General features: G+C 27.1%; 1 protein-coding gene across 3 annotated transcripts in view; it reads left to right on the top strand.

Annotated features, from left to right (window-relative positions):
* LOC100210803 (sushi, von Willebrand factor type A, EGF and pentraxin domain-containing protein 1) overlaps window positions 1–24,565 on the top strand; it is a 101,665-nt gene that overhangs the window by 44,906 nt on the left and 32,194 nt on the right. For all 3 annotated transcript variants that reach the window (XM_065811419.1, XM_065811420.1, XM_065811421.1), the window contains 7 exons: window positions 1,758–1,919; window positions 2,017–2,178; window positions 7,580–7,749; window positions 7,832–8,116; window positions 8,578–8,809; window positions 19,092–19,440; window positions 20,459–20,739. In XM_065811419.1, the coding sequence (XP_065667491.1) occupies window positions 1,758–1,919; window positions 2,017–2,178; window positions 7,580–7,749; window positions 7,832–8,116; window positions 8,578–8,809; window positions 19,092–19,440; window positions 20,459–20,739 (1,641 nt within the window). The remainder of the gene's footprint in view (window positions 1–1,757; window positions 1,920–2,016; window positions 2,179–7,579; window positions 7,750–7,831; window positions 8,117–8,577; window positions 8,810–19,091; window positions 19,441–20,458; window positions 20,740–24,565) is intronic.

Here is a 24,565-nt window from a genome sequence, read left to right on the forward strand (position 1 = left end):
CAAATCAAACCATTACTAAAACCAACTGTTTAAAAAAGACATAAAAAATTCATACTTTGGCAAATGCAAAACTTCCTTTGATTTGAGTTATGCCTTTTAAAATCTTTCAAACTTCCAAAGTTTAAAAGTGATATTAAACTTTGAAAAGATAATTAAAAGAGCTAAAAAAACTTTGTGGTTAGTTAAAAAATAACAAGGCTCTATGACACATAGAACCTCACACCCATGTACACTATGCACAAGCTGAAAAATATAAAATTGTCTTTAACAAATAAATCAAAATGTTGAATCTGAAACTAATTCCTCTTTTCACAATTCAACATAAATTAAAAGTATTTTTGATCGCTGTTAAGCTGCTGTTTTAAAATTATTTTTAACCTGCTTCAAATTGAGAAAGGAATAGTTTTTTAATTTAATTTTGATGTAATACGTTATTTCATTATTTTTATTTAAGTTATTAATTAATTTATTTTATGTTTTTTATAAGTTATTTAATTTTATTTAAAAAATATATAGCTGATGATTGATACCAGACATGAAACTCCAAGCAGTATCAAAAAGTTTTTTTTTAAAATTTAAACAATAGTTAAGTATATACACACTAACACACACAAACATATAAATACAAACATACACACATATGTGCGTTTCTTTTTTTTCTAAAAAAATACATCATAATTTCATGCCTTTTAAATGCATGCAAGTGAGATAAGAAAGAATAAAAATCTAACAGTTTATTTTTTGAATAAATTGAAAATTTTTTTAAGGTAATAATAATAATAAAATTATATTATCTATTTTACAAATTACTGTTCTTAATTTTAGTTTATTGAATTGTAAACTTGGTTTTGTGTTGTCTTTCCATTTTAAACAGGTTATAAGATCAAATGTTTTTTACTTGATTGGAAAATATTTTTCAATTAACCACCAGCCACAAATTTTCAACAGGAACACTGTATGAACCAGCTACAGTTGCATGCCAAGTAAAAATAGTAATAAGGAAACTAGGATACTTGAAGTTGCAAATTTCTTGACCTCTTGAACTTGTTTTTTCTATCTATATTTCAAAGTAGTAATAGAACTTTTATTAATTGGTATCCACAAATTTATAAGCTTTTCTTTGTTATTTTATAAAACCAAATTCAATTAAAAGCAGTTAATTTTTTAAAATTGTTATATAGAAAGAAACTTAAAAAAAAAAGTTATTTTCTAAATAATTATTATTGTTTTAAATTATTTTTTATTTTTTTCCCAACATTTTAAAACAGAATTTAAAAAAGTTAGTACTTGCTTCCTAATTAAAAGTTTATTAAAGGTTTAATTATTAATTTTAAATTTTATTAAAACAGTGTAAAAATGCCATATGTTTTAATTCATTTTAATTGTTAATTAAAAGTACATACAGTGTAACAGTAACTGTAAAAATGTAAAAAGTACCTAGAGTGTAAAAATGCTTTATGTTTTAGTTCATTTTAATCAATAAAGAGTATACTTTAAACATTAAAAAATGACAATGTAATGATTAATGATGATGTAATTATTTGTTGAAAATGTCATGATTTTATTGCAACATTTTTTTTTTAAATTTTAATAAAGAAACGAAACCAATGTATTTGAGAATCAACTCTTTGAATAAAGGAGGTTGAACTATGTTGCTGTATAAGAGAATTCAGCCCAATTTATAATTTTAGTGTTTTAATTGAAAAATGGTTTACTAAGTCTTGTAAAAGTTACTTTAATACTGTACTTATCTTTAGAACTTTGTCCACCTGGTCATTATTCAATGAATGGATTTTCACCCTGTAACCAATGTCCCCTTGGTACTTACACCAATGTTTCTAGAAGCACATCATGTATTAAATGTCCTACTGGAACAACTACTCTACAATTCGGAGCTACATCAATTTTTGATTGTGGAAGTAAGATTTTCAAATAAAGTTTAATCAAAAATAAATACTTTTAAATCAGTTTATATAATTAATTTTAAAACATTTATTTGATATTGGTTGTTTTTAGCTGCCTGTTTACCAGGAACTTACTCAGCAAATCGTGTTGAACCTTGTTTACGTTGTCCTAAAGGGCAATATCAAGACAAATACGGTCAAGTAAAATGTGAATGGTGTCCTGATCTAAAAACAACGTCATCCATTGGATCAGTTTCAGTGAGCAGTTGTTTAGGTAATTTTCTTGCGTGTTATTTATAATTCAAACATGAATTATTTTGTTTTATATAGTAAAAATTTTTTTGAGTTTTTGAGACCGCAGATTAAAAAATTTGTGTTAAATTTATTATCAGGAAATGTTAAGAATTAGGTACTCAACATAATCTATTAGGATTAATGAAACAATCTATGATGTACAAAATGATCTATGATCTATAAAATAATTTATTATTTATGAAATAATCATGGTCTAATAACCTAGAAGATTTTTCAAGGTTGATCTGAATGATTTATAATTAAATGCACAATTTATTAAAAAAATTCAAGATTGCGCATTAAAGGTTAGTGATAACCTTATTCTAAACAAAATTATTTTTCTGTTGGAAGATATATTTATACCTTTACATAAATAATTTTACTAAATTGCTTTGTATAAAATTATAATAAAATTAAAATAGCGCATAAATACAATGGGATTTTTATTTTTTTAAATTTTTTTTTCCTTCATATTTATGAACATTTTTAAAAAAATTACTAATTTAATGCAAAGCAAGTTCAATTGAAATTTAAAAATTCAACACAATGTAAAAATGCTGTAGAATTGTTTTGAAATTGTATGAAATGTTGAAATGTTATAGAAATAAAAATGTTATAGAATTTTTATTTTGCTAAAGGTTTTTTAAAAGATGAAATAATTTCTTTCTTTCTTTGACATCAGGCACAGTTCTTTTTTTTTGTAAATAAATAAAAATGCATTAATATTTGATTTTGTTCTTAAATTTTTGTTTAGAAAGTCAGCAGAAGTCAGCAACTAATAAAATAAAATTTATAGTTGTAAGGTTGCATCTCATGGTTGGTGCTCTCATTGAAGGAGCTATCATCTCTAGTTCCATTTACTAAAACTCATTCTTGCTTGACTCATCCTTCAGCAAAGTCTCATTCTTTCACTGTATCTGGCCCTGCATGATCTAAAAACTTTTATTCATCTAGTTTTTTCAACCCTTTGGAACTCTCTTCCATCTTCATGTTTTCCTGACTCATACAACCTTCAACTTTTAACGTTTTCATTTTTTTCAACAAGTCTTCTGTCAACCGTTTCCTTGCTCTATAATTCTATTTTTTTTTTGATAGTAACTCCTAAGTTAATAATGGTTGCTTGTAACCTTGTTGGAAGTGAATCAGAACAAAAAAAAATTTTTTTTACATTACTAGAATAAAAACCTCCTGCACATCTAAATCGTAAATACGTTTTTCATAGTTTATTTCTTAAAACAAGAAATACATTTCTTGTTTTAAGAAATAAATACCTTAAACTATGAAATTCAGATATTTTAAGAGTTTATTTCTAGGCGACAGAGTTTATTTCTAGGCGAAATAAACTCTGACTTAAAATATCTTGACTTACAAGAACAATGAGACTATTGGTTGAGTTAAGTCTAGAGATAATGTCTTGATGAAAATACTCATCTTGGGCAGATATTAACTGAATCCAGCTGTTTTCTGTTTTCATGGAATTCATAACAAAATAGTCTGATTTCTGGCATTATTTTTTATCATTGTAAAATTTACGGAACACAAGTGAATTCAGAGATTCTTTCAAAAGGTGCGATCAATACCATTTTCCATATATTTCTTGTTGATTACTGTAATTGTGTTGATCCTAACAAATCTTTTTTAAATTCAATTGAAAAACTCTTCAAGTGATTTGATACTTTTTCAACCATTGCTTCAGCAATGAACCAAAGATGCAAACTAGTCCCAATTTGTATGTTTTATTTTCTTCACTACAATGCAGATTTATTCTAAAGAAGCGGTATTGGCAGACAGTTATATACTCATCAACATTTATACTAAGTTTTCTCCTCTTCACAGTTTTTGAAAAAATTTTCTAAACCATTTGATTTTTTTTTTGTTATGAAAATTAGTATTAATGAGCTTCATTTATCTATCCTGCTCTTAATTTTTGGAGGTTGATACCTTTCTTTTTTGATTGCATCACAAATGAACTGATTTCTGGTGGTAGCTCTAATGAATATTTTGTCTCTGGTCATTTCAGAAACTGAAAAAATTCATTTAAGCTCGCAAAATCAAGCATTGTTTTAGGTTTCTTTTCTGCTACAATTTGTTCAGGAGGAATTTTTTAGTTTGAGACCATACTTCAATTTCAAGTGAGACTTATGTTCAAGATAGGTTAAAACTATAAAATACAAAAAACCATCGTCATCAAGTTCTCTAAACCTATCATTCCCTAATATTTGTGGTTTTCGAAATAACTTTTTTTCTGTTAAGTCTTATCTCTTGCAAAGTTCAGACTGCAAAGACTAATTTGAGTTTGGCTGTCTCATCTTGTGATCTTAGTGTTGATGGTTATCTTCCTTTAATTCATAAAGACTCCAATAGTCACATAATAAGATTTCACCTATTTGTTGGGAAACTAGATTTTAATCCACCAACTATTCTTTTAGGTACTTTCGTTTAGCACCACTTCACTCTATCGCCTTTCTCTTTGTTCTATATTGCTCAAGATTGCACTCTTTTTGATGTTATTTCTGATCAAATTGACCGAGTCCTCTCTCTTTATCCATTAGCCAATACCGTTGTTGTTGGTGACTTTAATGCTCATCACACTGAATGGCTTGGCTCTAGTGTCAGTGACTCTGCAGGCATTATGGCCCACAACTTTTGCCTTTCTCAATCTTTAACTCGAATAGTCAACTTTCTGATTCGCTTTTTAGACAACCCGAATCATTTACCTTATTTACTTGACTTATGTCTTGTTTCTAATCCTAGTCAATGCTCATTTTCTCCACATTTACCCTTAGGTGCTTCTAATCATGGTTTGATCTCCCTGAAACTATTACCTAATTCTTCTTCATCATCAGAATCCCCTTATCATCGTATCTCTTATAATTTCCTTAAAGCTTACTGGGTCACTTTCCATGATTTTCATGATTGGGTAGAAATCTTTTGTCTTCCAGCTGACAAATGTGCTTCTTACATAACTTTTTGGATTCAGACTGACATGGAATCTTTTATTCCCTCTTGACATTTCCAAGTCAAGCCTCACTCTTCTCCATTGTTGTCCTCACATTGTGCTGCTGCAATTTTCAATCAACACCATTACTTCAATATCTATCAGCAAAAAAATTTTCCAGAAAACAGACGTCTGTTTACTATTGCTAGAAAATATTGTAAAAAGGTTTTATCTATCACCAAAGCCTGCTATTCTCATATTTCATCTCAAAAATTAGACTCTCGTGCTTCTGGAGAATTTTTAACAGTATTAATAATAAGGGCAAATCTGTTATTCCACCTCTCTTGTATGGTTCAGATTTTGTCACCTCACCTAAAGACAAAGCTGAATTGTTTGCTAAAAACTTTTCATCAATATTATCTCTTGGTTCCGCTAGTTGCGTTCTACCTGATATAGCCAACAAGCAGGTTGATTCATTGTTTGACATTCGTATTACTTCAGCTTCTGTATCTAAAGTGATTTCCTGCTTAGACTCTTTACAGCTTGTGGCCCAGAAAACATACCTGTTATAGTCTTGCAGAAGTGTTCGCCGGAGCTGTCGTCTATATTTTTAAAACTATTTAACAAGTGCCTATCATGGCATTGTTTTCCAGCATGCTGAGAAGCGGCATCTGTTATCCCTATTTTCAAAATTTCTGGAGAATGATCTGATTCGTCTAACTACCGTCCCATTAATCTTCTTCCTATCATAAGCAAGGTTTTAATCTTTAATTAATAAACGCTTAATCTCTTATCTTGAATCTAATGATTTACATTCTGATTATCAATATGGATTTTGATCTTCTGGTTCTACAACTGATTTGCTAATAGTTATAACCGATAGGTTTTATCATGCATTAGATAGTGGTAGAGTGGTTAAGGCCTCCCTATAAGCTTTTTTCTTATGATGTATATGGCAGCATCTTTAAGGTTATTGAATTCTTTCTGTCCAATTGTAGTATAAAAGTTGTCCTCGGTGGATAGCACTCTTCTTGATATCCTGTAACTTCAGGGGTTCCTCAAGTTTCTATCCTTGGCCTTTACTCTTTTTAATTTACATTAACTGTCTTACAGAAATTTTTACATCTAAGGTGACATTTTTTGCCGACAATACTACCATTTATTCTTGTCTTGATAAGAAGCCAACTCTCTCTGATTGTTTGGAAGAGGCATTTGAGTTTCAAAAGGATCTCACTTCTGCTGGGGCTCACAGTGGCTGGTGAGCTTTAATTCAGATAAAACATTTAGCAAAAAAGTTTATTCCCAGAGAAATATTCTTTATTAAACGATATTGTGTGCAATCATTTTAAAAACTAAAATTTACATTAAATTTTTATAAATCAACAAAAAGTTTAATGGTATTGTGTAAAAGTTTTTTTTTAATGATATCAATGTTTATTTTTTACATTGTTATAAGTAATTTTAAATATTTCTTAATACTTAGATCTCAGGTCTCAATTTAGTTCATTATCATTATCATTAGTTTAACCTTTTCATGCTAGATGCTTTTCATGTTATATAGTTTTTAATATAATAAAACCCCATTTTCTCATAAAATATAAAAGTTATATATTCAGCTAATTTCTATATTTATTTGAAATATTTTAAAATTTAAATCATTTAATCTATACTCTATCATTTATAAATGAATTCGAAATCTGCTTTTTAGAAATATCTTAAAAAATTTAATCAACTACCTATACTTTGAAAATAAAAATTGGATAACAATAATGCAATAAACTTTTATTGACCTGTGTACTAAACTGTACAACTCAGTACTTAACTGCATTACCTGATACTTAATTGTACAAGGCAATATTTAAATACACAACCTGATACTTATCTGCACAACCCGATATTTTCAAGCTCTATTTTCATTAGTAATAGAATGTAATAAATGCTGCATTTTTCAAATAATAAAGTCATTATTTAATTTATTCCTAAGTAAAGTTAAGCTTCAAGTTAAACTTTAAGAATTTTAAGTTTTGTTTATTAACTTTGCATTAAAACAAGTAAAAAATTTTTCTTAGTTGTCTTTGTAATCAAATTTTATCTCGGTTGTCTGTTTCATTATCTTGGTTGTCTGTTTCGATGATTATTTTGTTGCTTGATTTAACATGTACTCAAAATTTTTATTTTATTTTTATTTTATCTGAATTTATTTTATTTATAAATAATGAGTATATTTTATGTAACTGGCATTCAAACTTTTGTAACAATCATGTGCAATTTTTAAAACATCAATTTGATCATTTATTAAACCACTTAAAAGATATTTTAAATATTGCAAGATAAAAGTTTTTGTGCCATAACCTAAATAAGATGATCTTTTTCTAAATCTTTTTTTAAATATATTTAATTAATTTTTTTCTCCTTTTTTTAAATGTTTCATTTTCTTTTTCAGATATAAATGACTGTTCAAGTTCTCCATGTCTTAATGGAGGACATTGTATTGATTTACGGGATGACTTTCGTTGTGAATGCCAAAAAGGGTTCTGGGGAGAAACTTGTGAAAAAGAAGTGGATGAGTGCCAGCTTCAGCCTTGTATTAACAATGGAACCTGTTTGGATAAAGTAATGTTATTTGTAGAAAAAAAACAAATTTTTAAAATTTTTTTTTTAAATTTACAATCAAAATAATTACATTCATCTTTAGTTTCAATCTTATAAATGCATATGTAGACCAGGAACTGGGGGTGACAATTGTGGCCAGGTATTGAAAAAATGTACAATCAACCACTGTGGCAAAAATGGCAGATGCATTGATCTTGCTGATCAGAAAACAAAGTGTGTTTGCAATGATTTATTTGTTGGAGAATTTTGTGAAGGGAAGGTTGACCCATGTTACCCTGATCCATGTTCTGGTGTTGGGTTTTGTGAACCAATTGGTAATGATTTTAAGTGTCATTGTTTAAAAGGCTATACTGGGGAAACTTGTCAGGTAACAACTTATGATAGTTTTATACTTGATATACCAGGTGCAACCAATCAAGTAGTTTTTGTAATTACAGTTTATGTGTACCATCAGTGTTTTGCTGCTTTTGATTGACTTTTTGCTGCTTTTGATTAGCTTTACTTCTCTTTCTGATGATGACTGATTTAATAAGAATAATATAATCTTGTTATATTATTCTTATTAAATCAGTCATCATCAGAAAGAGAAGTAGTGCTTATAAGTAAAAATACAATATGTAAAATGATGTAAGCATATGTATACAACATGATAATATAAGATTATATACAGTATCTGATAATATAAGCATATGTAAAGTATAAAATACAATATGTAAAATGATGTAGGCATATGTAGTGCTTATAAGTAAAAATACAATATGTAAAATGATGTAAGCATATGTATACAACATGATAATATAAGATTATATACAGTAACATTTTTTTTAGAACAAATGGAACTTTTGTGATTCTGGACCTTGTCAAAATAATGGACTTTGTCATGATAAGAAAACTGGATTTGTATGCGAATGTGCTCCAGGATATCATGGTGAACAATGCCAACATAAGTTTAACATGTGTGCTTATAAAAAATGCCATAATGGCGGAGTTTGCCAATCGATCAGTAACGATATAAATTGCTTGTGTGCTCCAGGATTTTCAGGAAAACAATGCGATAAAAGTATTTTCTCTATTTATTGAAATTGTTATAAATTTTAATTCATACTATTGAAAATAGGGAATTAGTTATGGAAGTAAAATAAGATTTAAAAAACTTATAAAAGAGAGCTAGCAAGGCTTATAATAGATAAAAATAGCTTACAATAGATAAAAAAAATTATACTTAGACTCTTCTGCAGTTTGTGGTGTTGCCAATACAATTGTTTAGAGGTGCTTTTATTTTATTTCACTAATCATCCAGTTTTTTATAGATTATTTGAATCTCAAAAAAGTTGAATATTTTACTTTCTGAAAATCAAAGTAGATTTTTTAATTATACTAATGATTTGCTTCAATAAATTTTTTTAAATGTACTTTATAAATTGTCAAGCATTTTGATGACATTAGTTTCAATGACATTCATTTTGATGATATTAATTGCACAAAATTTATTATGAACCATCTTTTATGTAGTATAGCAAGTGGATTGTGTATTTTAAAATGACCATCAGGCTAGGACAGGAATGGCATGCCATCGAGTGCTATTGCTTGACTTATCATGGACAAGTTGTCAAAAAATAAAATCATTTGTGTGCTATTGCACACAAATGACTTTATTTTTTGAGAACTTGACCACAACTGTTAAGATGTTTAGATGATTTTTAAACATTTTAGAAATGCGTTGAAAAAAGAAACGCTAAACTTAAACTTTAAATCAGAAGAAAATTAAAAAAAACAAAACAAAAAAAGAAAACAATTCCTTAAGAAAATGGAAATATATAAGCACTAAAATAAAACTCAAAGCGAAAATTACTTTTTATTACGTTTTTATTGCGTTCAAAATAAATTACTTAAAAATTTATCTTTTGAAATGTTTTATTAAAGTTACGCAAAAACATTTTTACTAATTACTTCTAACAATTGTTTTAATGAATGGACAAATCTAATAAATGAACAAATTTTATTTAAATTATTAAAAAGTGTTATATATATTATTTTTAAATGGTGTAAACATTTATTTTTTCCAAAAAGTTGCACAAAAAAATTTAATTACTTAATTACACAAATTAATTTAATTTAAAATTAATTTTTTATTTTATTTAAAGCCTAAAATTTTGCATAATATGAAACCTTTAGAAAAGATCAACAGTTAAAAGTTATTTATAACATTAATTAATTATATATATATATAAATAAACAAAATATATTTCAGACAACAGGCATGTACAAATTAAATGCCAGGTCCATAGTTTTTAAAAGAAAAGTATTATTTTAAACTTTGATTAAGTGAATGCATAGAGTGATTCACCAAGGTACAAGCCATCAACTGTTTACGAAAAGCATATCTATAGTTTAAGATAATTGTATGAAAAGATGGTAATCTGAGCTCTAAAAGCAAGTAAGATATACTATTATATATTTGTTGTATCCGAAAAACATTTTAGCACATTTGTTGTAGCAATACTGAAGGCGTGCCATTGTTTTATCATTATAATTTTGCCACAAAGGAACACCATATAAACAAATGCAATATGCTTTAAACAGTTTAACCTTCACTTTGGTAGAGCATAAATGAAAGCAACTAATTAAGATATTTGTACGTGTGTAAAGGCCCTTCACCTCTTTGATTATATCAAGATCATCAGTAAGGTCATTTTTAATTATATGACCAAGGTATTTAAAAGATTCAACAAAAGCAATTTCACACCCTGACACACATAATTCTGGGAAGGAGTTTGATATAACTTTTGATTTTTGAGTTGGATTAAACACCATACATACAGTTTTCTTGGTATTAAAGGACATGTTAATTAAAGAAGATTCCTTATTTGTAGTATCATAAGCTAATTAGTTTTTGAAGAGAAAACCAAGAAGGTGCAATTAGAACCATATCATCAGCGTAGGCCAACACGTTTATGAATATACCACCTATATTACATCCAATACGAAGGTTTGGTATTGATGAAATCAAATCTTGTATGTAAAAGTTAAATAGAAGTGGTGACAATATACTACCTTGGCGAACCCCATTCCCATTTCCAATACTGTTTGATTTTGTTTTCTGCCATCGAACAGACATTTGTTGATTACTATACAAAAATGCAAGCAAACAAACAAGTTTTTTGGGCTGACTAGTATCTAATAATTTTTTGAACAACAGCCAGTAATTGACACTGTCAAATGCTTTAATAAAGTCTATGAAGCAAGCAAATACATGGCTTCCTCTAGATGTGTAATGTTGCACAGTCTTTTTAAAATAGTTTGAGCATGGCGTTGTTGAGTGATTTTGTTTAAAGCCAAATTGGTAATCATCATTTTTATTAATGTTGTACAAATTGACTTTCTGCAATAAAGGACTCAAAAATTTTATATCTCAAAAAAAGCAGAGGACACAGCTATGGCTCTATAGTTGTTCACATCTGTTAAATAAGCCATTTTAGATTTTACTAGTGGAATAATCGTGGTCTCACAAAACGTGGATGGTAAATAACCAAATTTAATGCATAAATAAAAAAAAATACTAATAAAAAACTGCAATCTACTTCCACCATACATAAAAGATTCCATACAAAAGTTATCAGGTCCAGCTGCTTTTCCTAGTTTTGTGAGTTTTTACTGCAGTGGATGATATCAGAGTTTTCTGTGGAAAATTCCATTTTCTTTACGAAACTGAGGTAATATTTTTCATTGTTAGTTGAATTATACAAATTTTGAAAGTGTTCTTTTCACATATTAGCAATATGACTATCACCTGTGGCACCTCCAACCCCTGCAACAAAGTTCGCTGCATTACTGTTACTGATCTTTCACACATTATTCCAGAACTTTCTCGAGTCTGTCTTGTTCATATTTTTTGCACATAAATCCGCTTGAATTTGTTCATTATGATGTCTACAATATCTAAGAGCTAATTTAAAAGTAGCACGAGAGCTCTTCATGTTTTTAAAAATGTCACCCTGTTTCTTCTTTCCTTGAAAAATCCAATGCTTGAAGGCATCTCTTGCAATGTGGTGTTTATCTTTAACATAGTTATTCCAACCTGGAGTAATACATTCATGGTTTTTATGTTTAAAATTACAATGAGGTAGGGTATCAGATACAGAAGATTGCATAGTAGTTATGATGTTGTTATAGAATAAATCAATATCGTGAGTTGTATTGTAGCCATTTGGAATATTTTCAGTAAGTAGATAGAGGGGTACATGTACGGATTTTAATAAAGAATCTACTTTTTCTGCATTAAGTGTTAAGGTAGTTTTGTCACAAATTTGCCAGTTAGGAGATCTAGTTGTCATATTAAAATAAGGTTTGTGATTATTAGTGATGTACCAATTAATCGGCATTGGCATCGGCTTAATCGGCCACTTTTTGTACAATCGGAATCGGTATCTGATGGCATTTTAATACTTTTATCCTGCTTTTTGATAATTATTAAATAATAAATAATCTAAACTTTATGCATCGCTTAGAATTTTTAGAAAAATTGTTTATTTTGATTTTGTTTACAGGCAAGTTTATTTATTTGGGTCCAAGTATTTGTTTACCAGTACAGATTCCATGAAAAAATTTACCTAATTTAAAGCTCTATGGCTTTATATCTTCAAAACTTTAATAATTAGTTAATTCATCGGTATCGGCATCGGTATCGGCCTTTTCCTATCCATCGGCATCACTAGTGATTATATAATTTGGATGAGTTTGCTAATGAGCAAGAGATCAGAAACGCTAATGGTTTATGGTCTGATGCAATAATGTCATTTAAAACCGAAATAGATATAATTAGATTATAAATAATTGGATTGCATAGAATGTGGTCCAACCACGAAGAAATATCACCATTGTCACTTACATATATACAGATATTGTCAAGGCGATTTATATCAGATTTAATCAGTTTATTTTCTAAAACAAGATTAGAAAATTCTTCATAGAATCTTGACCCATTATAACAGTTAAAATCGCCAGCAATAACTATGTTCACAGCAACAGTTTCCAGTATAAGTGATTTTATTTTTGAGCATATATCCATATAATTATAATGACAATGTTTGTCATTATAATTCGTTGGCATGTACACACTTATTAGCAAAATTGACCCTATATTGGCAGATACTTTTAAACAAGTGGTTCTTGATTCTAAAGATTCAATGATTGTAATATCATTTGCCAAATTTTTTTGATAAAGGATAGCAGTCCCTCCAAAGGGTCTACCAATTAATATATTAGATGATATGTTTACTGCTGATATACCAGTACCATAAAAGTCAGGATGTACATTGTGTAATAATTCAAGCTCATTAGGTAATAACCAATGCTCTTGTAATAAAACAAAATTATATGTAAGACATAATTCTTTAATTGCAAAAATACTCTTTTTAAAAGAACGACAGTTAAATGTACAAAAGGATATATTGTTTCTATTCGCCATTTTTGGGTTTAAAATATCTTCGTACCAGTAGACCCTTAGGCCAAGCTTTGACCAGTAGACATTAAACAAACAACTTTAATTTTTAACTGGGAGGAATCTACAGATACAGATATATAATACGAGGAATAACCACTAAATTTGGATTTTAATTTTTTACACTTAACAGAGTCATCATTATCAATTTTTAAAATATCATAAGTGCAATCGATTACCTTATTTTCTGTTGTAGAAGGATCTAATCTTGAGACAAATATATCAATATCATGCTTGGGCAGTTTATCTAAAGAGATTGGTTTAAGTCTATTGTTGAAGTCTGATGTACCTAATATGTGTTTTTTTGAATGGACAGCTTTTTTGGTTACAGGTAGATTATGTACGCACTTCTTAACAATATCTGACATCAGTGGTTGTTCTGTAAATTTAATAGGTTTATCACTAGTAGAAGAAGGATTTTCAGTATTATCAATTACACCAAGGCTAATAGAACTGCTAGGATCATTTTGGAATTTAGTACTAGAAGGTTCTTTATTGCTCATTGCACTCATTAAATGTCTTTAAATATTGTAAAACAATTTACAATATTTTATTTTGAAATATTGTAAATTGCTTTACTTCAGATCGGAGATAGGTAACCTCCCGAAACAAAGCACTGATATCGATATATGCTCTGTACCAATATATGTATATATACATTTATTTTTGATCTAAAGTATAAATTTTGAAAGTTTGATGCTTTTGTTTTTACATAGCAATATGTTTATAGTTACATATTTGTATATTGCGCAATTTATTATTGTTTTTTATTATTCATAAGCAATTTATCAGCTATATTATGCCAGAATTTTCACCTAAAAAAAGAGGAATTATTGCTGCATTATATGAACAAGGTTGAGTTCAAAGAGAAATATCTGAAAAGCTTGGTTGTTCATTATCAACTGTAAGTAGAACTTTAAAAAGGCATAAAGAAGAGCCCCAATTAAATTTTACTTCAAAGATGAGATCAGACAGGCCCAGAGCAACCACCTCAAGAACTGACAAACTTATTGGCCGGATCAGTCATGCAAATCCACGGCTATCTGCACACGAGACTTCAAATGAAATTTTTATTGAGAAAAAAGTAAGTGACCAAACAGTTAGAAGAAGGCTTTTGGTTGATTTCAAAATGAAGGCGTGCAAGCCAGCAAAAAAACCTTTTTTATCATTAAAAAACCTAAAAGATCGAAAAACATTTTGTCAGCGCTACAAAAATTGGACTGGAGAACATTGGTCTAAAGTTCTTTTTTCTGATAAAACATGTATTAAAAAATTTAATGTTACAAACAACTTTGTAAGAAGACCAAAAAACTGTAGATATATGCCAAAATATACAGTTAGCAGTGTCAAGGCTCCTGTGTCTTGTGTTCTGTGTATGGTTTGTGGTGCTATTTCTGCCGAAGAACCTGGGCCATTATGGATAATGCCCAAGAATACCACAATAAACAGCAATGTCTAAGTTGATGTTATGAAGGAGAAGTTGCCACCTTTCATGCAGATCTTGAACTGCACTTATTTCCAACAGGATGGTGCACCATGCCACACAGCCAAAATTGTAAAGAAGTGGTTTGCTGATGAAGGAATTCAAACCCTTGAAAATTGGCCTGGGTCATCACCAGATCTTAATGTTATTGAAAATTGTTGGCATATTATGAAAGTAAAAGTTGCTGCCAAAAAGCCTAGATCCTATAATGATTTAGTTGAAGCAATCAAATCAGTGTGGATCCATGAAATTACACCAGACTATTGTACAAAACTTGTTAACAGCATGCCAAAACGTATCCAAATGGTAATTGACAATAACTATGCTTCCATTAAATATTGAACTTTTATCATGTATGTGCATCATCTTTAAAATTGTTATAAACACTTATTTTATTGAAAAAAATAAAAAAATTTACTAATAAATTGTTTTTCACACAAATATATTGATTTCATAACATAAAATATGATGTTCCAGGACTTTTGGCCACCACTGTACATATATATATATATATATATATATATATATATATATATATATATATATATATATATATATATATATATATATATATATATATATACATATACAGCGGTGGCCAAAAATTAAAGACCACTCTTTTTTTACCTTAGTTTAATTTTATTTTAGAAAAAGGTATCAAAATAAGGAAAACATTTTTAGAAAGAATTTTTATTGTATTTTATATTTATTATAAAAGAATTTATAATTTTTTGACAAAATAATGTTAAAAAATTAAAAAACTGACTAGTATAGTAAAAATATAAATGGGAAAAAAAATTGGACAAAATTTTAAGACCAGTTTCAAAAATATTTCAAAAAGCAATAAAATAATAATTTAGAAACGTGTTGTTCCTCCATTTGTTTTAAAGCACTCTTGTACTCGTTCTGGCATTGAATTCATTAAAGTTTTGATTACTTCATCAGGCACATTTTTCAAATGATGAGAGATAAAAGATTTCAAATCTTCAAATTGTAAAGTTGTTCTTTACCAAGCTTGTGATCAAGCCACGACCATAAGTTCTCTATTGGATTCAAGTCTGGACTATTGGCAGGCCATGGAAGCACTTGAATTTTATTAGAATTGAACCAATCGCTAACAACATGCGCTTTATGACACGGCGCATTATCTTGCTGGAAAATAAGTCCATCTTGCAACTGCCATAAATCAATGCTAGGAATAAGCGAGTTTTCCAAAATTTCGATGTACCTTTCTTTGTTGAGTCTACCATCGAATAAATGAAAAATGCCAACTCCATATGCACTCATACAGGCCCAAATGCCTATTTAACCACTGCCTTGTTTTGTTCGTTTCAAAATGCATATATAGATATATATATATATATTTATTTGCAGTTGGTAAGTGAGTTTTGAATTGTGTCCTGATTTACGTAAAGCCTCTTCATATGGAAGAATGGAATCATTGAAAATAGTTTCATTTACTGCCATTGTCGATAATCTTAACTCAATAGTGCAAGGGATCTCTTTTATTATATTAGGTGGATGGTTTGAGTCAGAATGAACATACAAAAGTTGGTTATTAGGTTTACAATATGGTTGATAAGAACTGTCAATCAGGTTTAATGCTACATCAAGATAATTGACAATTTTAGCAAAAATGTTGAAACTAAAATTGGAAATTGCTTTTTAGCTTTAATTGACCAACACTTTCCAGTAGGACACAGGCTTCATAAAATTTTTTATCGAAACTATATTAAAGTTACCTATAGTTGCATGCCTAATGTCAAGTCTTTAATAAATGCACATAACAATAAAATTTTACAAAGCGATAAAACATCAAAAAAATAAAACATCAAAAAAATGCAACTGCATAGACAAAAAAATTTGTCCGTAAAATAACCAATGCCTTCCTAACAACAGCGTATACCAAGCCAATTCTGGAGATACCAAGCAAATTTGTAAATTCTGGAGAACCTCAATTCAAAGATAAAGTTTATTTCTTATTACCATCTTAAATCTTTCAATGTACCCAAATATAAAAATGACACTGAACTTTCTAAAGAAATATGGAAAAATCGAAAAATATAAAACCTGTTGTTACATAGAAAATAATAGCACAATGTAAGCCCTACAATCAAGCATTTAAAGTTTGCAACCTTTGTCTCTGAGAGAAATTTCATATATTGTCATATAAAGGAGAAAACTTACTAAATAAAATATATGAAATAGTATCAAAGTGCCAGCATTCAAAGAAATTTTTACAATCCTTATTCGACACCAGGGACTATAGCCTTTGACGTCTTTTTATTTTTGTGTTGTATTTTAATTTACACAATTAAGACTTATCAAAGATGATATTTAATGCGAGCGCTCTGGTCGGTGTGAGTTTCGAGTTTGAGTATTTTAATATGAGCTTTTATTTAGAAAGTTTTTTAATTTCAAATTAATATTATTTAATTAACTATTATTTTTGTTTATAAATCTTAAAAATTTATTCTTTTATTTTTTTATAAAGTTTATTGGAATAAGCAGTGGCGTAACTTTTTTTCTCAAGAAAATAACCTGTGCATTTAAAAAACAAATATGATAAGGGTTAGGATTAGGAAATTCATAGACTGGTATAATTAGAGCAACGATGATTTCACTTCTACTTCGAAATTGGACTATTAACTTTATGTATTCTTTTAAAAGAATTATTGAAGAAACAATATTTCGTTAAAATTGTAGTTGTTTATAAAATAAATAATAAAATTGCATTCAAACATAGTAATAAAATGCACAAACTTTTAAATGAAATATAATTTTTTAATAATATTCTTTGTTAATTAATGTATAATGCTTTTTATTAATAACAATCGTTAAAATTTGTAAATTTTATAAGAAGTGCTTAGGTTAGTAAAAAAACATTTAATTAGAAAGTTTACAAAACAGCAAAAGAAAAAAGACTTTGGAATGTTTTCGATGAAATTAACTTACAGCGTTGTTTATAAAAAGTTTATTGAAACACATTGATAGTCATCTTTGTTTATAAATTAAGATTACAAATTTCTTGCTTTATTACCTTATACTTTATTATGCGAGTTTTTTAAACGTTTTCAAAAATCTAAAAAGCCATGATTAAGTTGTCGCACAAAAGAAACAAATGCGTGGTCAGGAATAGAATGCAATCGCACGCCTGTCCACGTCTGATATATATATATATATATATATATATATATATATATATATATATATATATATATATATATATATATATATATACATACATATATATATATATATATATTAATATCAGACTGATATATATATATATATATATATACGTATATATATACATACATATATATATATATATATATATATATATATATATATATATATATATATATATATATATATATGTATATATACATATATTAGTAGAAAATCATTAAACAAAAATTTTTTCCATTCAACACTGTGTTTCATCAACAAAGATTCATCAGAAATATATAATTGCTCTGTTCTTTTAAGAACATTGAACACACACTATTGTGTAGAATACTTTTTATAGTTGTTTAAATATATATATATATATATATATATATATATATATATATATATATATATATATCCATATGTATATATATCAGACTGATATATACATATATGTATACATATATATATATACATACATATATATATATATATATATATATATACATATATGTATATATATATACATATATATATGTATATATACATATATACCTATATATATATACATATATATATATATATATATATATATATATATATATATATATATATATATATATATATATATATATATATGTATATATCTGATATATATATATATATATATCTGATATATATATTTATATATATATATATGCATATATGTATATATATATACATATATATATGTATATATACATATATACCTATATATATATAGATATATATATATATATATATATATGTATATATCTGATATATATATATATATATCTGATATGTATATTTATATATATATATCTGATATATATATATATCTGATATATATATTTATATATATATATATATATCTGATATATATATATATATATCTGATATACATATTTATATATATATATATATATATACATATATACATATATATATGTATATATACATATATATATATATATATGTATATATACATATATATATGTGTGTGTGTGTGTATATATATATATATATATATATATATATATATATATATATATATATATATATATATATATATATATATATATATATATATATATATATATATATATATATATACATATATATATATATATATATATATTAGTTTTAAACTTTTAATTTGTGTAGGGGAGACAGAAGACTTTGATCTTTCTTTTCAATCAACCTTGTCACCTTCTTTCTCATCTGTTCATGGCAGAAAAGATTTATCTAGTTTCAGCATTGCATTTTGGATGCGTACCTCTAATAAAGAAAAGTTTGGTACTCCGCTTTCATATGCAGTTAAACTTGAAAATGGTGTTGTGGATGATAATGCGTTAGTTATAACTGATTATACAAATTTTATTATCTTTATAAACAATCAAAGTCAGAGTTTAGGATTTGGCGCAAACGATGGAAAATGGCATCACATTGTAGTAACATGGAGTAGTAGCTCTGGTTTACTTACTTCATATAAAGATGGAAGTCTTCAAAAAAGGTTATTTTATGTATTCAATGTTTTTGTGTTATTGATCAATGTAAGTTTATGCTTTATGTTATGTTTTATTTTTATGAATTAAATTATTTTATTATGTATTAAATTAATTAAACTTATTATTATATAAATTATTTGGTAACTAATGTCTCATCACAAAATTAATAAAATTTTACTAAATTAAAAACATAACTTATTAAAACTAAATTAATTAAAAAACACAATAAAAAATGATATCAATACTGATAACTTATCAGCATTGATATTAAATTTTATTTGAGAGCACAATTTGGTGTGTGCTTGATATATACTAACAACTAAAATTATTTCTGTATTGTACTTTGGATGACAACTGATATAAAAGCCAACCACTTGCTAAATTGAGATTTTAGGGACAAATATAAATTTTTTAGCCATTTTACTAAATTGAGTTTAGCGCATAAAGCAGCAAGTATGATAGTAAAAAAGTTTTATAATATGAGAATATAATATGAGAATGAATGAAGTTTATGATTAAGAGGCTATTGTTTATAAAACCAAATTTTATAAATAATATTTAATGAAATAATAAATTATGAAATTCCATAAAGTCTCCACTCTTGTGTACAGAAAAAAAAAAGTATAAAAGACACTATACTGTCAGATAATATGACACACAATATAAAGTATTGACACACAATATTATATTGACACACAATATAAAGTATATATAATAATAATAATAATAATAATAATAATAATAATAATAATAATAATAATAATAATAACAATAATAACAATAATAATAATAATAATAATAATGATGATGATAATAAAATAATTATAGTTATCAAATACAATATGTATAATGACAATAGGATAAAAATTAGTTGAACAAGAGGTGTAATCATCTGTTGCTATGAATAGGTGTAATTATCTGTTGCAATAAAGACATCCAATAAATAAGTCTAATTTTTTGGACTTTTTATTAAGTTTTCTTAATTTATTTATTATCTAAAAACTCTTTTTTGTTTAATTTTAGAGGTAGTATTCCAATTGAACAAGGAAAGAAGATTCCTAAAGGTGGAATATTCGTTATTGGAGAAGAGCAAGATGAATTTGGAGCAGGGTTTACACCTGCAGAGTCCTTTTATGGTGACCTAAGTCAGCTTAATGTTTGGGATTATCAATTAGAAGAAAAAGAAGTTTACAATATGGCTACTAAATGTTTTCATGCCATTGGAAATGTTATTGCGTGGAGTGACTTTAATTCTCAATCACATGGGGCTGTTGTAAAAACCTCCCCATCTTTAGCCTGCAACTGTAAGTTGTTAGAAATTTATTTCCATATAATAACATGATGGTTTATAGTTATAAAAATATAATTAGAAATTTAAATTAAGCATATTTAATTGTACTTTGATAGCACAAGTGACAACAGTAGTTAACAGGTAAGAAAACATTTAAGAAGTTTTCATCTCATTTATCTAATCCCAGATTAATAATGTCATTAGATAATTTACATGAGATAATCAGGGTTAAATTCAAATACATATTTGTATTTTAAATTGTATTTGGTAGTTATGGGCTGAATTGACATATTTGTATTGGTATTGTATTTGATTAAGAAATTTCTTAAATATTTGCATTTGTATTTGATTGAAATGTATTTTTTACAGTGTTTGTTTTTTGAAAAAACCTAGAGGATTTTTTATTTTTTTATTTTTTTATTTTAACACTAAAGTAAGTTAAAAATTTTTTTCAAATGGACATTTGTTAAAGTGTTGTTTTCATTCTTCTATTTATAAACCATTTTATCAATATTGTATTATAAAAATCTTTGTATTTTTTTAAACCCAACATACATTTATTTGTATTTGTATTTTTTTAAAACCCAACATACAAATATTTGTATTTGTATTTTTTTTAAACCTAACATACAAATCATATATAACAGGAAGATGCTCAATATATAAATACTTTTCATTATTTCTCATACCATACTCTAAGAGATCAGGCCCTCTTTTTAAAAAAAAGAAGTAAATTACATTTTGGAAACTGCCTTTTTCGGCAAAATAAAATTATTTTTCATCATATGTCATGAAACGTATGATGAAAAAGCTGTTTTGACTAGTTAACATAGATTTGTGAAGAGTTAGTCATGCATCACAAATCTTTCTGAATCTTTAAATTTTATCTTGTAATAACTTAGCCTATGGTTATTTAGTCAATTTCTTTTTTTTTGGACTTTGTGAAGGCTTTTGACGCAGTCCCTCATCTCAGGCTTGTCCAAAAATTGGGTTGGCATCATTGGTAATTTTAAATTTAAATAAAATGTCAACTGCATCTCATGTAAATGGTTTAAAATTATGTGGATGATTCAAAACTAATTAGCAAGTTCAAAGATGCAGAATAATAAACACTTGTTTTTTTAAAATGTTTAACTTTTTTTAAGAAACTAACTATTGTTAATTGATAGATCTTTTAAATTTTATCATTTTTCAACTGATACAAACTTAAGGGTAAAGGAGCTGTCTTCAAAATCAATATCTTATTGAAATTTGAAAATTGGCAAGTCATTAGAATGCATGAGTGATGAATGAAATCATTGTAATGCATGAGATAATAGTGAGTAATTAAAAAATCAGCATACACTTCAATATTTTTGAATAGAACAATAAAAGTTAGTTATTTACTGGAAATGACTCTGTGTTGGATATCCAAAAAACTATTAGCATGCAACAAAAACATCCTTTACATACCCAACCAAAAAGTAGGAGTATCAGCTTTAAATGCGGAAACCAATACTTTGTAGAAAAAACAGCGAGTCATACAACAATAAGTAACTTATTTCATAAGAAAGAGATTTGTTTTATGCTGTAAGAAAAGCTGTGTTGGCCAAAAAAACACGCCAAAAAATAAAAAAATAAAGTATTTTAATTATTCAATGGAACAGCAAAAAAAAATGACTTTAGTGATGACTATATTTAGTGATGACTATCTTTATCTTTAGAGATGACTATCTTTAGTGATGACTATCTTTAGTGATGACTATCTTTAGTGATGACTATCTTTAGTAATGACTATCTTTAGTTACGACTATCTTTAGGGATGACTATCCTTAGGGATGACTATCTTTAGGAATGACTATCTTTAGTGATGACTATTTTTAGTGATGACTATCTTTAGTGATGACTATCTTTAGTGATGACTATCTTTAGTTACGACTATCTTTAGGGATGACTATCTTTAGGGATGACTACCTTTAGTGATGGCTATCTTTAGTGATGATTATCTTTAGTGATGAGTCTAATTTTGAAACTGTCAACAGAAGATACAAGAGATTTGTTCATTTCAAATGCATAGAAATATTTGATGCAGTAAATACATAGTGGTATTCAAAAAGGTGATGGTTGTATTGGCATATGCATATCAGGCTCAGGAATTAATTGTCATAAAATCTACAAAGATAACTTGATTCATTATTGGTATTGTGGCATTTTGGAAATTGCTTTTACCCCTAGTTGCAATTTGTTTAAGACAAAAGTGCTTTTAACCCTAGTTGCAATTTGTTTAAGACAAAAGTGCTTTTAACCCTAGTTGCAATTTGTTTAAGACAAAAGTGCTTTTAACCCTAGTTGCAATTTGTTTAAGATCAAAGCTGGTTATTTCAATAAGGCAATGCTCCATATCATACAGCAGTCAATCATTAATTCTTTGAAAAAAATATTTGACTCATGCTTTTGCCAGCAGGATCACCTGTCTAAAACCTGATTGAAGCTTTTTTTTGAAATTTATGAAGCTGGATGGACTATCAACTACTTAAAAAGCAAATAACTAGTAAATAACTAAATTACAAAGTGCTCAATATCAAAACTGTGACTTGAAATACCAATCAAGGTTGAAAACTTTGATTAAAAAAATTGAATCAATGCCAAGACGATTACAAGCATGTATCAAAAACAATAGGGGGGGGGAGGGTCATACATTTCCATTAAAAAATTTTTTGGTGCTTTTATTGTTTTTTCTTCTTTATTACTTTTTGGTTATTTGTGTTTAATGTTTCATCTCAGAAAATATATATATATTTTTTTCTTTAGAGTTTGTATTTTATTCTTTGGAATTTGTATTTTTATCTTAGCTAATTATCAATGGTTAGGAGGAGGTCTGATAAATGAATTTGAGAAAAATTACAAGATGTCTTTATAGACACAGTTTTTTATTAAATATAGTTGCTCTTGTTTACAGACAGGTAACCGAAGCTTGATCAGTATTGACAATGTTGTTTTATTTGGTTCAAACTTATTAATTTTATAATCAGCTAATACTGTTGTTACTTTTCTTTACATTTTACCAATCATCATATTAGCATCTAATAGAATAACTAATACTTAGATATTTATAAATTTATCAATATCAGCAAATAATATTTCTTGCATATGATCAACATCTTTGTCATTGAAAAAATTGTCCCATTTCAGGTTGACTAAATATTTAGAGAATATTTATAATATTTAGATATATTTAGCTTTGAATGTACATTGTAATAGGACTTATTTTAGTTATTAAAAAAAAAAAAAGAGCCCAGTTGTGGTTCAATTGTTGGTGCTAGTGGTGGAGCCCAATGGTGGTTCAATTATTGTTTTAACAACTTAAAAAAACAAGTTCCAAAAATTACTAACTTATATTTTTAAAATATTTCTGATTGAGTCAGTTAAACTACAGATACATTCTATGATTAATGTTTTGCAATTTACTCATTGTGGTTTGAGTTCAAGTTTTAAAATTTTTTTGATTTGAATAACTCTTTGCAATAAATTTTAAAAAGTTCAAGTCTTTTCTAATGTATAGGGCTATGCCACCACCATGAGGCTTCACTACCGGTAGCTTTACCTCTGTTTTCGCAATATTGAGAGTAGTTTTCAAATGAGGTGATGACATTGAGAAAGGCTTATGTTGACTTTATTTTGATTTTGATTTCTGAGTTTCTGCTTTGATCAATCTTAATCTACTGTTTGTTATGGATTTTTATAAGTTTATAATGGAAACAATAAAAATTAACAATGTTAATTTACAAAACTCAATCAACAAAGTTAATTTTTATATAAAAAGTTAATCTATAAAAAAAATTTTCATATTACAACTTATA

This window comes from Hydra vulgaris, chromosome 12, assembly GCF_038396675.1.
Source record: "Hydra vulgaris chromosome 12, alternate assembly HydraT2T_AEP".
Taxonomy (NCBI): domain Eukaryota; kingdom Metazoa; phylum Cnidaria; class Hydrozoa; order Anthoathecata; family Hydridae; genus Hydra; species Hydra vulgaris.